Genomic DNA, 14,264 nt, shown 5'->3' on the forward strand with positions numbered 1-14,264 from the left:
CCGTGATATAAGATTTTGTTCATAGCGCCCAACCCTATCTGTGGTAAAGTTTTGTGTCATCATTCCAGTGTATGTATCACACAGAAGATACTTCACACCGTTTTCAGTTTACAGAGATGTGCCTTTTTAGTTTGTACAATGCATAATTGTGTTATTTTGGATAAAAATAAAACAGTACTGTTGTGCTGGACACTGTATACAGTAAGTTTGGATATTTTGAGAATTATTACACAATTAAAATCCTCTAAAATCTCTGCTTTTTCCTTGATTTATTCCCAGTGATAACCAAGCAAGTCTGTAGACTCAGGATGAACCAACTTTTTTTTTTTTTTTTTTTTTTTTAAATCGCAAGCACAATCGCAATATTGTCCAACTAATCGCCAATCGCACCTTTTCCCCAAATCGTGCAGCTCTAAATCTGATGCTGCCTGTTAACTGTAAAGTTGTGTTCGCACAGTTATGTAAAACTGAGAGATGCTTTCCGTCAGTTAACTAGGCATTTCTCTAATTGGCTGTTCATATTTCTCATCTGGAGCCTGTTGAACTGTGTGCCTAAGATAAGAGATTAAGCTGAGATATCTCAGTTGTCCTGGATGAATGAATCCTACTTTTATGCAATACGCCCCTAGTCTGATGTTGAAATGTTGATGGCAGTTTAAATGTAACAATGCTTTGGGCCCATGTGTGTCCGTCTATCACAGTGTGCATTGTTAAGCATTTACAAAATGCAACATTTTGATTTTTTAGCCCCCATGCTAAATTAACTGAATGTGTAGAGTGTAAAAAATAGATGCAGGGGAAGGAGAGCCAGCATGGCAGTTGTTTCGGCTGTGTGCCGAGGGAAGGAAGGTCAGCGTGTCGTCTAAACAAGATTGTGTGCTGTGTGATAAGAGGCGGCCACACTTGGCCCGTGGCACAGTCACCACAACATCAGGAAGCACGTTTTAAAGGAAATGCTGCCCTGAAGCACAGTTAACCCACCCACGCTGCACAGAACAGCTTTATCTTTAAATTGTTGCTGCCCTTTTTTGTTTGGGGTTGGGGTGGTTTGGGTGTGCCACCATTAAAGTGGGTTGAGGTCAGGACCGACCATTCTTCGATAAAACCCCAGAAGGAGAGGTTCTCAGTCGTCTTGGAGAACAAACTTCAGTCCCTAACTGTGGAGGAAAAGACTGTCCCTGGCTGCAGATCATCCTGATGAGTAACAATCATCGCTTCTGTGTGAAAAACTCCTGTTAGGAACACTTTATCAAACGTGAGGTGTCTTCATGATGCCTTTGCATGTTTCCTCATAGTGCATGTGAACAGCACTGTGAGGAAAACACTTCTCTAATTGAACCAGGAAATACATTTGTCAATTCAAGGATCAAACACACCTTGTGAGTAGGGCTGGGCGATATAGAGAAAAAAGCTTGTCAGTTTAATTCAAAACATTGATATTATCCAAAATTTAAAATATTTTCAGTGCCGAATGACCTTGTTTTAATAGAGAACACAAACATCTGTAGGTTGAGGTCAGCTTCCCCTTCAGTCCAGCATCACTCTGGGTTTGTTTGTTTTGTTCTCTCTCATCCTCCTGGAGGAGCCGCGAGCCGCTAGCTGCTGCCTGCTAACACACCAGAAGCAAAGGAGCAAACTTTTCCTACCATAGTTCAACTCTACCTGGGCTCATGAGCACTCCAGCAGAGTCGCGTCAGCACGGAGAGAAAACGCACACCGTCCGCGTGGACGCGCTCGCGCCCGCACATCTCCCGGCGTGCAGGCAAAACTCTGCACAACACCAGCAGCAAGTTGCAACGGTGAGTTGGCGAGTTGCCATTGCCTCGATTTGCGCGTGCCGTCACTCCAAAACACACCCACTAATAACATCGTTTTCTCTCTCAAATCTGACGCCTGAAAGTCAAACTTCTCTGCAACGGAAAAGCGCGAACCCTGGGGTCGCGTGAACATGGTAACTTTCTTTCATGACACCGACTGAAACGCGGGTGTCACAGGATCCACGCCAAAACGTGGCCAAAGTTCAAGCGTCAAATCTCTACAATGCAAAGTGTGCGTGTGTGAGTGTGTGTGTGTATACACCGACCTGGCAGCGCAGCCTGATGCTGTTCATGATTCCGCAGTCTTGAAGCGCGCCGCTTCAGAAGGCGTCGTCCTCTCATCTGATGCTGCTGCGGGACACTGGAGGCAGGATGAGGAACCTCCTCCGATGTGCTGCTGCTTGTAGGCGGTGAGGTGAGTGACTCCTCCCGCTCCTCCCATCCTCCTCCCATCCTCCTCCCATCCACACACAGACGGAGACGCCTCACCACGTGCCTGCGTGGCGGAGTGGACCTTGCTTCCACGGCACACTGAGGAGTTTGATAAGTCTCACCGTAGAAGTGATCATAAATCGACCAGTTTTCAGCTTCTATTCTAGTTTTTTATAAAAATCAGGCATGGAGGACACACAGACATAAACAGAACGAAATTAACTCATAAACTGTTCAGGCTGAGGTTTTTATTGATAGAATTTGTTTAAGGATGTATATTGTATTTGATTGTTATTGATATGATTGTATGATTCTGATAATCATATTGCATTGTTATATATAGTCACAATTCTAATTAATTTTGTTACATTTTCATTTTATGATCACTTTTATGATTATTATTGCTATTATATTTAAATCATCACAATATTGCTTCTTCCATATTAATTATATTTTATTTTTATTCATACTGATTTTCAACATGATAAAAACCATAAATGGTAAAGCCTCAGATGCAACATTTGTCTCAAAACTATATGCATATCTACAAACTACTAGAAACTACTAGAACTCTAAAATACTCCTTTGATTGTTTTGTTCTGCCCATGGTGTCTAGCATCATTGTCTCTCATCCAGATTTAGTCTGATGTTCTTCCAGTCTTCTTCTTAGCATCTTCTTTAGTTCAGGTAGAGTAGAGGGAGAGTAGAGTAGAGAGAGTATTACTTTATTAATCTCATGCTGGGAAATTCTGGTGTTGCAACAGCAGCATCATAAAAAAACAAAAAATAAATTCTATGCATATAATTTACACAGAAATAAATATATTCTCAACAATAACAATGAAGACTATACAGTGGGGCAAAGAAAGTATTCAGCCACCAACTGTGCAAGTTCTCCCACCTAAAAAGATGAGAGGCCTGTAATTGTCACCATAGAGAGAGAATGAGAAAAAAAAAATCCAGAAAATCACATTGTCTGATTTTGATTTTTTAAGAATTTATTTGCAAATTATGGTGGAAAGTTACTATTTGGTCAATAACAAAAGTTCATCTCAATACTTTGTTATATACCCTTTGTTGGCAATGAGAGGTCAAACGGCTAGGCCACTGCAGGACCTTGAAATTCTTCCTACAAAGCCACTCCTTTGTTGCCCGGGCGGTTTGTTTTGGATCATCGTCATGCTGAAAGACCCAGCCACATTTCATCTTCAATGGCCTCGCTGATGGAAGGAGGTTTTCACTCAAAATCTCACGATACATGGCCCCGTTCACTCATTCCTTTACACAGATCAGTCGTCCTGGTCCCTTTGCAGAAAAACAGCCCAAAGCATGATGTTTCCACCCCCATGCTTCACAGTAGGTATGCTGTTCTTTGAATGCAATTCAGCATTCTTTCTCCTCCAAACACAAGAAGTGGTCTTGTATGTTTTCCATTTTCTAAGAATTGCTCCCACAGTTGATTTCTTCACGCCAAGCTGCTTACTTATTGCAGATTCAGTCTTCCCAGCCTGGTGCAGGTCTACAATTTTGTTTCTGTTGTCCTTTGACAGCTCTTTGGTCTTGGCCATAGTGGAGTTTGGAGTGTGACTGTTTGAGGTTGTGGACAGGTGTCTTTTATACTGATGAGTTCAAACAGGTGTCATTAATACAGGTACATACATGCCCATATACAGATACCCATATATGCATACATACATATACACACATAAACCCATATCCACATATATACACACCCGCGCATACATACATATACAGTGGGTACAGTCAAAAGAGTAAAATTAAGGACACGAGAAAGTGAGAGAGAAGATATGAAAAGTATGCTGAGCGGGATAAAGGAAAAATAAGGACTGCTAGGATGATAAATATTATCAGGATAAGGTTACTATCCAGAGAAATGGACCTAAGCAGCACACCGCTGAGTTTCCTCTGTCGGCCAGGTGAGAGTTATTGTACAGAGTGATGGCCTGTGGCAGGAATGACTTCCTGTGTCTGTCCTTGTGACAGCAGAGCTGCAGCAGTCTGTTGGGGAAGGAGCTCCGCCGTCTGTCCAGTGTGTGGTGGAGAGGGTGGTCAGAGTTATCCATAATAGATAACAGTTTGTTCAGTTTCCTCCTCTCCACCACAGCCTCCACACTGACCCACAGTGAGCTGTATTTTCTGTGAAGAACCTGGAGGCAGAGTAAAGCGATTCAATCTGTCCCGTCTGGGTTTATTTCACTACTTAACAACCAGCTAGTGAAAAGTGATTCTAAAGTATCTGGTTTAATTAGAACATCCACAGAAATCCACAAAATTTCAAGCCTTTCTTCCTGGAAATGTGTGGCTCATAGATAATGAAAACCTAAAATTCACCATCTCAGAGAATTAGATGAATAAAAAGGATATTTTCAACAGCAACAAAAACAAAATGTTAGGAACACACAAAAAAAACAACACACCTGGTATTTTTGGGTCATGCCATTTTAATTCAAAAAAACTTAAATGACACAGTTCCCATCAACTCCTAGTACTGTCCTGAATAAAAACACAAAAACAACACACATACATACATGCATTTCTCTCTCTCTCTCTGTCAAAAACACACAGACCACACGACAACAGACAAAAAACAAAGAAATGACAAAAAGTGAAAGACTGAAAAACATTTCAGGACTAGCCTGCCTTTCAGTGTAATGTCAGAGGGTGAATGATGCCCCATGAATCATATTACGATCTGAAATTAGACTTCAAAGAAACAGGGGGGAGAAATGAAAGGTTTCAACTTTTCAAAAAGGCAGCAACTTTGAAAGAAAAGTAACTTCTTTCCATGCGACCATACTGCGGCGAGCAATAGACGCTACTGGAAGACTCTGATGTTTGAGGAAAATAAAGAGCGACACGACATAACAGTGATAAAATAGTCTGTGAAGTCAAAAGAATGTCAAATGCGATTTTGGAGTGAGACTGAAGTTTTTTTAGGAGTGCTTTTATACCCTTCAAAACTAAAAAAAAACTTACAGATAAGTAGGCATGAAGAACTTGATGAGCAAAGAGGTAAAACAAAATCAAGTCATTCACTGTCATCAGTCTTCAAATTAGTTTTTTTTTTTATTCTATCTATTTTAATATATTCATTTTACTATAAAATCTCTCTTTTTCTTCTCAGTCATATTTGGCACTCAGTAAACTGGATTAACTGTCGCTTCAGTTGACAAAGTAGAAAAAAGTACAAACTTGAACTCAGCGTATCCCTCTCCTCACACATGTTTGCATATAAAGCGACCCCCCTCCCACCCTCCAACAACGGACCCTCTGTCCTGCCCCAACCCCCCACCCAGTCCCGTTATAGCTCGTCATGGGCAGCAGACTCATCTGCCTTCAGTTTGAACTCTGCCTCTGTGATCTTTCCGTCTCCATCGCGGTCCTGGTTGGAGAACATGTTGTCAATGATCCGATAGGGGTCAAAGCCGGGGGCCAGGCGACCCTTGCCGTCGTTCACCTGCTGCAGTATGTAGTCGGTGAACTGTGGAAACAGACGAACGGGAAAGTCACGCCGACTGGCAGCGACAAGACAAGAGACAAATGCTTCAGGTGTGAACACACACCTCAGAGGGCTCCACCACTTTGTCCTCGTTCTTGTCCATCTCGGCGAAGAGGTCGGGGGACACGTCCTCGTTCCAGATGAACATGTAACCTTCAGGAAGTCCTTCCTCCATCTCCACCAGCTCGATGTCAAACACCAGCACGGCGCTGCCTGGGACCTCGCCAGCTGCACACACACACACACACACACACACACACACAGAATGTGTACGTGGTGGGAAAACCACTATATGGTGCTGTGAATGTCAACTCGAGGCCTTTCTATCTTCACATGCTGTGAAATTTGCAGGTGCAAGCCGTTTTTTGTCATGTGCTGTGCATTGAATGTACTCAGACAGAGACAAAGCGTGGTTCGATATATTGTGTAAGTTTTTGCCACAGTCAGTGTGTAGAATCTACCCTGGACCATGTGTGTGTAAAAACACATTACACCTTAAATCACAGTGAACCTGGAGAAGGTCATTAGGACAAATAAGGAATATTTCAGATGTACTGCTTAAGAAAAGAAACCAGTTTGTGATAGAAGACAGATGATGACTAATGACCAACAGCTGAGCTGTGTGTGTGTTTCTGAAAGGTTAGACTGACGCAGGATTGTGTGCTTGCAGCAATATTATGAGCATGAAATAATATGATGATCTAAACTTCTATGTATGTTTATTTTTCAATTGGGAGACTTTTCTGAACGATTGTATCCATGTCACCATAGGTCGAAAGAGGGAGGGGGCAAATAAGCAATCAAGATGATACAATTAGAAATTGGTGAGGGAGGAAATCCCCTCTATTTATCTGGACGTAGAAGAGGTTCTAAATTCTGTCATATGAATGAAATTAGGAAAACAATCCATAATTGTAAATGTCTATCGCAGTCAGTGTTGATAAATCGAACCTGTGCCGTGCTCATTCATGGTAAGGGTTATTTGCATCCAGAAATGCTTCAAATTAACCATATATGTAAAAACATGTTTTTTTTTTCATTCATGTTTTTTTTTCATTCATGTTTTTCACATTTTATAACTGTCATCATGTATGCTCATTTAATCATATATTATTATATACTCCGTTCATGCACGCTGACTGTATTTAACTGATAAGATATTTTTGTGGTGGTAATCCAACTCACAAGCTTTTGCTAATGTTTGCTCTTTCTGCACAAAGGTGTGGCAGAATGTGACGGTTTGCAGCAGATGATGAACGGATTGTAACCTCAAGAGTTTGTATCTCTTCCTGAGTGGTTAAATCTGGGCATGAACAACTCGCGTGCAGAACTCGTGCTTTGCATGAATAGGGACTTTCCTATATATTACTATTTTTTTTAATTATTTACTTTTTTCTGTTCTTTCTGAGAACTGAGGCGACATGTTTCTACCTAGATGGAATTATCAATTGAGCGATTTTAATTCAATAAAACAGAAGACATGCTGAGTTTGCACCAGCTGAGACTCTCGTCATGTTTTCTATTTGCAGTTTCACTATTCCGCCACTAGATTTCGTTTGTATGCAGGGTCAGAGTTGTGAGAAGTTGTGTTTGACTTACTGACTCCTCTCTCTCCATAGCCCAGGTGGGGAGGAATGACGAGGTGTCTTTTCTCTCCCACACACATGTCCATGAGTCCGTCCTCCATCCCGGGGACGACCTGGTTCGCTCCAAGCACAATGTTGTATGTTTTTCCATAATTATACCTGGAAAAAAAAAACCCCAGAATAACACTAAATTTGTATATTTGGCAAAATCATTTGTTTGTGGGCGCATCACAGTTGTCAGACTTTCAGTCTTTAATTCAGGATAAATGTGTAAAATACCTAAATATCTTAACCTTTTAAAATTTAAAATGATATCCAAGTTAATTCATGATTTTTAAGTTTAGCTTCAGCTTTATCCTGACACATGATTGTGTTATGTATCTTCTAATTCTAATATTAAAACACACATAAGTGAATATATACATATGAATGTATTTTAGATGACAACATTTTATTTTGGGGATGTGATTTCATTTTGTTTCTCATTGTTTTTCCTCTATTTATATTGCAGAATTTGTGGTAATTTCCTGTTCACGGTCAGTTAAAAGCGTCTGCTTGACTCACGTGGAGTCGATGGGCGTGCCGTCCATCAGAGAGGCGTTGTAGTGGTATTTGACGAAGTCTCCCTTCTTGGTGTGCACGTCACACTCCTCTGGCTTTGAAGTGACGGTGACCACGGTGCTGTCGGCAGGGTTGTGGAAGTCGATGATGTGAACATCAAACACCAGCACGGCCGAACCGGGGATCTTAGAGCCTGAGGACGCAAGAAGGGAAGGGAATAGCAAATATTGAAGATGAGAGCATTTTTAATCAAAATATCACACACACACACACACACACACACACACACACACACACACACACACACACACACACACACACGGATATAAACCCACCTGTCCCCTCCTCTCCATAGGCAAGATGTGGAGGAATGGTGATGGTGCGTTTCTCTCCCACACAGACTCCAATCAGACCCTCGTCCATGCCGGCGATCACGTAGCCTTGGCCCACGTAGGTGTCATACGTACGATTACGAGAATAACTGGAATAATAAGAAAATGGAATCACGGGTGAAATATTCATGACTTTGGGATCAAAACCCAAAACCTTGAGCGTTTCTAAAGTGGTGTAGAAGGTGGATGGATCCACTTGTTTGTGTGGTGCAAAAGAGATGGAATCAGGGTAGGAAGGCACGGTTTCAAGCGTGGGCGTCTTGGCTGTGCATGAACACTCCCTGTAAAGTTTCTCAAATTAAAGGCAAAGTATTTTAATTTGGATTTTTTTTCTTTAAATATTAAACATAGAATATTTGAGGAAAAATAACGCTGTCTTGTGATGGAGGGTACATTAAGCAGTCTAGCCCGTTACACGATGAGGGCAGAGAATCATGATGTGTTTGACTAAAGATGGATGGAGGCTATTTTATTAGAAGTGATCGGTATCATCGAGAACTGATTTGTTGAAAAAAATCCTTTTGGACAAATCAGAAAGGTGTTGTTGAAATGTATTAAAACAGAAAATGAGTATGAGGGAAAAAAACATGAGTACAAAGTCTTAGAAAACAAGGGAAAAAACCTGTTAATCACCTGATGCAGTTAAAACTAACACATTTATATACAATATACTGGAATGCATCGTTATATTGTACGTACACATGTTAACCTACACATGTACTCAATTAATAATTACCTTATATTAACATTTATTTCTGTTTCAAAATATGTTTTATTATCATTGCTAAATGATAAAGGGTTTGAGCCTGACAATCTGTCAACAGTATATGGTCACAGAGTTTTAATTTTCACTTGCAAAAGTCGCTGAGTCCCATTAAGTACTGAAGGTTAGACTCAAGAAACATTACAACATATTTTACTTTTACACCAAATATCACAGAAATCATAAAATGAGGAAGCCACCCAGACAGCGTAAAAAAAAAATAAATAAATAAAAATAACGGTTCTTTACTTATCAGATATATGAACGAAGTCAGCTGGATTTAACAGGATGAAGCACACTGATGTAACAGAACACTTGGAGTTTATCAACCAGGTTAAAGGTCAAGCTGCTTTCTGCCCCCCCCCCCCCCCCCAAAAAAAAGCATTTCAGGTTTACAACTTCACAGCCAACCCTAACCTGCGCCCTCCTCACTCACAGCCCCTTTCACCTGTGACTCATCACTCACACAAACACACACACACACACACACACACACACACACACACACACACACACACACACACACTCCAATACAGACAAGTTGTTGAGAAAGAAGGGCGGCTGAACTTTCATGACACCTTGAACCTACAAGGCTGCACAAATCAGCGAAAATCCTCCTCAGAATGAGCTCCGTATTGGATGCTTTCCATATTTCAAATCAAACGGTTTCCTCTTCCAGCTTTTCGTTTCCCCATTCAGCACAGCAGCCTTGAGAAACTGACTCAGCCTGTCTCAGAATCTGCTGCATGAGTTGCTGTTTTTTTTTCTTCCTTTGACTAACACACACTATTGATTATTATAGTCTGACAGGAAGTGGTTAAAGTTTCAAAAGGATGAGGGTGCATGCAGTGCTTCATGATTACAGTTTCTTGCTTTAAGTTTCAATTCTGCAGTGGAGGACCTTCAGTGCACAGAGCGATGCTGCCACCCTGAGGCCGCCCGAGAGGCAGCATAGAGTGGAATACAGTGAGAATCATGGAGGAGTTCAGTAAATCTGTCTATGGTGAGAATACTGCCCCAAACGATCTACAAACCTGGAGTCAAAAAAGGTGCCGTCCAGGAGGCTGCCGTTGTAGTGGTAGCGGACAAAGTCTCCAGCCACGGATGTCCTGGTGCAGGACTCGGGCACCTGCTGGTTGGTGACCGTGATCCCGTCCCGGGGGTTATGGAGGTCCAGCAAGACGACGTCGAAGACCAGAGACGCCTGTCCGGGGATGTCGCTCCCTGACGAGAGAAGAAAAATTATTAATTATTTTGAACATGGCTAGAGCAACAGACAGAAATAAATGATAGTACTAACATCAAAATGTCTAAACGTTAAACACAGACTTGAAGTGAAAGGGCTTTGTCTAGAAAGTGGTGTCAGATATCCTTTTAAAGAAGATTTATTGAGGTGTTGCAACCAGCATTTCCAATTAAGATAATTTATATATAATATAGCGAGAAAAAGAAAGTTTACAACCAGTCTCTCTGAAATAAATTAGACCCAAAGTATTTACACTTCTTAAAGGTTCAGGCTTAAACCATTTTAATCCCGAACAAAGTGAAATATTCGAAAACATCCAATAACATGAAGTGCTATTCATCTCTTCTTACTGTAATCACAAACACACAATGTTGATGATGATAAATCACATTGATATCAAATAGATTAAAAGATTACATCAAATCTACTGAGAATCAGATTTTGTACATCAATCTCTGAAGTTCTTTGAGATCCACTGTGACACTGGCACATCATTAAAAGTTAAAGCTGAAATGTGTGTGTTTATCTGTTTTCCCCCATGAATTACTTTTTGCTTTATGTTTATGTTTCCATGACAATCATCAGTTTCAAGCTTTACTCCAAATAGCGAATTCTTTAAAATCGTAATTTAGCTCATAATAACACAAATCAGGAACAAAATGAGTAGTTATTAAATTGTGCTCACGTACCGTCTCCGTTCTCTCCGTACCCGAGTGATGGGGGCATCGTGATGATACGTCTCTCTCCGACACACATTCCCAGGAGGCCCTGATCCATACCGGCAATCAGCCAGCCGATGCCGACGTAAGTGTCGTAGGTCCGCATGCGGGTGTGACTGCAGCGGAGAGCGAATGTGAGGAGAGTGCCGGTGCGTGTCGGTGTGACTGTCGGCATGCTCAACAATCGAAGTGTCAAAGAAAAACCTGGAGTCAAACAGGGTGCCGTCCAGCAGGGTGCCGTTATAGTGGTAACGGACAAAATCCGACACCTCCACCTTTCTGGAGCAGACGGGCGGCGTGTGGTAGGTGTTGGTCTGCACGCCGTCGTCCGGGTTCCACACGTCCAGCAGCAGGACATCGAAGTGCAGGATGGCGTCGGGAGGGATGATGGTTCCTGCAGGCGAAAGCAGAGAGAATTCTGTTCTGATTTCTCATTTGGCCTTTGCTGAACACGTTCATCAACCTAAGCTACGCAGACCAGCAGTGTTAGTGGAGCGAGAGCCAGCTGAAACCAGCCACAAGGCAGGCGCTGACGGCATTTTGGTTCAAATTAAGTGAAATTATCAACTGAAGAAAGAACGAGATGGGTCAAGGTTCACCACAGTCTCCTGGCTGCACAGCTCAGACCATGTTTCAATAGAAGTGGTCTGTTAAAACAATGTGAATTGCACTCTAAACTGTAATTATTCAGGATGTTGGGACCAAATAGCCCCTCATAGTTCATAATAGCTTGTAAGGTCAAAGTAGCTCTTAGTTTCAAACAGGCTCTAGTCTCCTCAAATAGATGTGAAACAGTATACGTGTATACAGTCAGTGCAATTATCCCACAATCTGTTTAAGTCTTTATGTAATGTCTGCTTATCATTGTCAATATTTGCATCTCTGGTTTTGTAATTTACACAAAGTTCACACCTGTAAAACAGACGTAAAGTAAAGCAAACTGAATAAACGTGGCCAGAATATGTGCACGGTAGCCATTAAATCACTGTAACTGATGAGCTGGCAGTCTCTTTTTCATCTGAATCTTTTTTCTAACGCTTCAGAAATCCTCAATCACACCCTTCAGCTACCTTCTCAAGGCTTCCTGATCCCTTTGATACAGAGTAGTAAAGGACACTGCCTCTGCTTTGACCTGCCCATACATGCCCCCTGCCTTCCTCTCTGTCCTATTATCTGAGTATTTCCTGCTATACGTGAGGCATCAGTCTCTAAAAAGTTGTTAGATAAGTTTCTTTTTCTTGTCATTTGGCGAACAAACCTGCACTTCCTGTGGCAAACAGGCTCAGATTAGCAGAGGACCTCAGATTTCTCTACACGTCTACACGCTTTTGCTTGCTCTGCACAGACTCTGGCTGCCTCCTGAACTACTTCCTGGTCTGTGATGTCCTCCTGACATCATTCAACATGGATGCTTAAGAGCAGCCCACTTCCCTCCCCGTGCCTCGGCACAGCACCGTGCTCTCTGCAGAGACTGTCATTTCTGCTCCTTGAGCTTTTGCCCCTGTCCCAAACAAAGTGTTCTATGTTTCTATGGGCTGAGTAGATCATCTGACTGTAGTTATAACCGCCACGTAAACAGCCACACTCGTCTTCGCATACACTTTCTAGCAACACTAAAAGTGTGTTTTTTTTTTTTTTTGTCCTCACTCCAAACAATTCAGCTGTGGATGATGGAACAGAGGGAAGTTTGACACACATCCAAGTATACAGACCGTATCCTTGTTTCCCGTAGGCGAGCTGAGGAGGGATCTTCACCAGACTCCTCTCGTTGACACACATCCCCACCAGAGCTTTATCCATGCCTTCAATCAGCTGCTTCTTGCCAACAAATACATTGTAAGTGGTGCCACGGTCATAGCTGCAGAATTAACAAAAGCACACGTTCATTTATTTTATTTTTATGTCTGAATAGCCATTCATTTAGTCTAAAGCATCCTGAAAAAAAAAAAAAAGTTTTATTGACACTTCACTTTGGTCTATTTCATGATTTGGGGGGACTATGGGAAAAGATGCCACAACTACTAAAGCGGCTGTTTTAACTATTAAGTATTTACACAAATTATTGTGCTTTGGGTCACTTATGGAGGTTTAGGTCCACTTTAAAATGCATTGCTCTAACTGTGTATACACTTTTTTTTAATTCCAAAGTGGAGCTCTGGTACTTTCAGAGGTACTGTGGGAATTTACTCAACCGGAAAAAGACTAAAATGATGATAATGTGATGAGAAATAATTTCTAAAATCTAAAGTCCGCCTCCCATTAGAGCGGGGATTCTGTGGTATTCCCTCTGGAGGTGGTTTAGAGACCTTGCGTTAACTTCCACTGCTCAGCCTCCCTGCTTGCCTGCGTGGCTCACAGAGACAATCCACCAGACGCGCACTTTTACGCACCGTGCACGCCGCTTGCACGGTTCACCCGGTCCCCCCCCCCCTGCCCCAAACCTGCCCTTGCTGTGTGAGTGCGTGTATGTGTGTGTGTGTGTGTAAGAGATTCTCACCTGGAGTCAAACTTCTTTCCGTCCGGAAACGTGCCGATGTAGTGGTACCTGACATAGTCTCCCACTTGAACCGCCCGGGCGCACTGCTCCGGCACGAACGTTTTCTCAATGAGGATGTCGTCTAACGGGACCGGGGGCGCGTTGCAGGCGGCGAACGTCACCAGCACCGACAGATACAGAAAGCCCTGCATGCAGCCGATCATTTTTAGCAGTCGCGAGCTCTCGGGAGGTGGCATTAACAGAGGGTACGGCCTGTAGGTGTGCGCGCTCACTCCCAGGTCCCCGGTACTTTGGTTTCCTCCAACGAGACTTGGATCGTAGTCCTGCCCCTGGTCCCAGTGGAGGAAGGATCGTGTGTCAAGTCTCACATAACAAACGCGCCATATCCGGTTTTAACTATTCCAGCTAAAACTTCTCTGATCGCTAAAATGCAAAGTTTCAGCGCAGAAACAAAAGTAATGCAATAGGAATGTACAGTTTAACATCTGCAAGAGACTGTGGAGGATTTAAATTACACAATAGGGTTGAAAAAGATCTTTTGTTTTGAAACCACGGCTCATGTTTCCGGTGTTTGTCCGTGACATCTTGGGTGATTTAATGCGCTTTCAAACTGAATGGGGTAGTTGGGGCACCACGTATTGCTCTTGCGCAGTTGAAGCCCTCCAAGATGTGTCAACGTGGTAGCGAAAGGGTCTCCCGAGCTCAGACTCGTCCCCTCAGGGGGACATTGA

General features: G+C 42.4%; 2 protein-coding genes across 6 annotated transcripts in view; both read right to left on the reverse strand.

Moving 5' to 3' along the window:
• LOC115409942 (uncharacterized) overlaps nt 1-1,961 on the reverse strand; it is a 37,169-nt gene extending 35,208 nt beyond the window's left edge. For all 4 annotated transcript variants that reach the window (XR_003934037.1, XM_030121299.1, XM_030121297.1 and 1 more), the window contains exon 1: nt 1,663-1,961. The gene's annotated coding sequence lies outside the window, so the exon portion shown is untranslated. The remainder of the gene's footprint in view (nt 1-1,662) is intronic.
• A 3,608-nt stretch (nt 1,962-5,569) lies between these two features.
• On the reverse strand, nt 5,570-13,857 carry fkbp9 (FKBP prolyl isomerase 9). 2 transcript variants are annotated; one of them, XM_030120556.1, is made up of 10 exons: nt 13,534-13,857; nt 12,749-12,894; nt 11,241-11,430; nt 11,007-11,152; nt 10,106-10,295; nt 8,252-8,397; nt 7,920-8,109; nt 7,369-7,514; nt 5,834-5,997; nt 5,570-5,751 (listed from the first exon to the last, which is right to left on the reverse strand). In XM_030120556.1, exons 1-10 carry the CDS (start codon nt 13,767-13,769, stop codon nt 5,572-5,574), a joined length of 1,734 nt encoding a protein of 577 aa, XP_029976416.1. In that variant the 5' UTR covers nt 13,770-13,857; the 3' UTR covers nt 5,570-5,571. The 2 variants fall into 2 exon arrangements, with proteins under 2 accessions (XP_029976416.1, XP_029976417.1); XM_030120557.1 differs by lacking the exons at nt 12,749-12,894; nt 13,534-13,857 and adding an exon at nt 12,295-12,389.
• Between the last annotated feature and the right edge of the window lie 407 nt (nt 13,858-14,264).

The sequence above is a fragment of the Salarias fasciatus genome, chromosome 22 (genome assembly GCF_902148845.1).
Source record: "Salarias fasciatus chromosome 22, fSalaFa1.1, whole genome shotgun sequence".
NCBI classification, from domain to species: Eukaryota; Metazoa; Chordata; class Actinopteri; order Blenniiformes; family Blenniidae; genus Salarias; species Salarias fasciatus.

Bases quoted from the DNA above. Each gene is read 5' to 3' on its own strand.
- fkbp9 (XM_030120556.1), bottom strand. From the start codon at position 13,769: ATGCCACCTCCCGAGAGCTCGCGACTGCTAAAAATGATCGGCTGCATG. The intron at 11,431-12,748 runs GTCTGTATACTT...TTTCGCCTGCAG, and splicing joins CTACGGGAAACAAGGATACG to GAACCATCATCCCTCCCGAC. The intron at 5,998-7,368 runs GTAAGTCAAACA...GTGTGTGTGCAG, and splicing joins CTATGGAGAGAGAGGAGTCA to CTGGCGAGGTCCCAGGCAGC.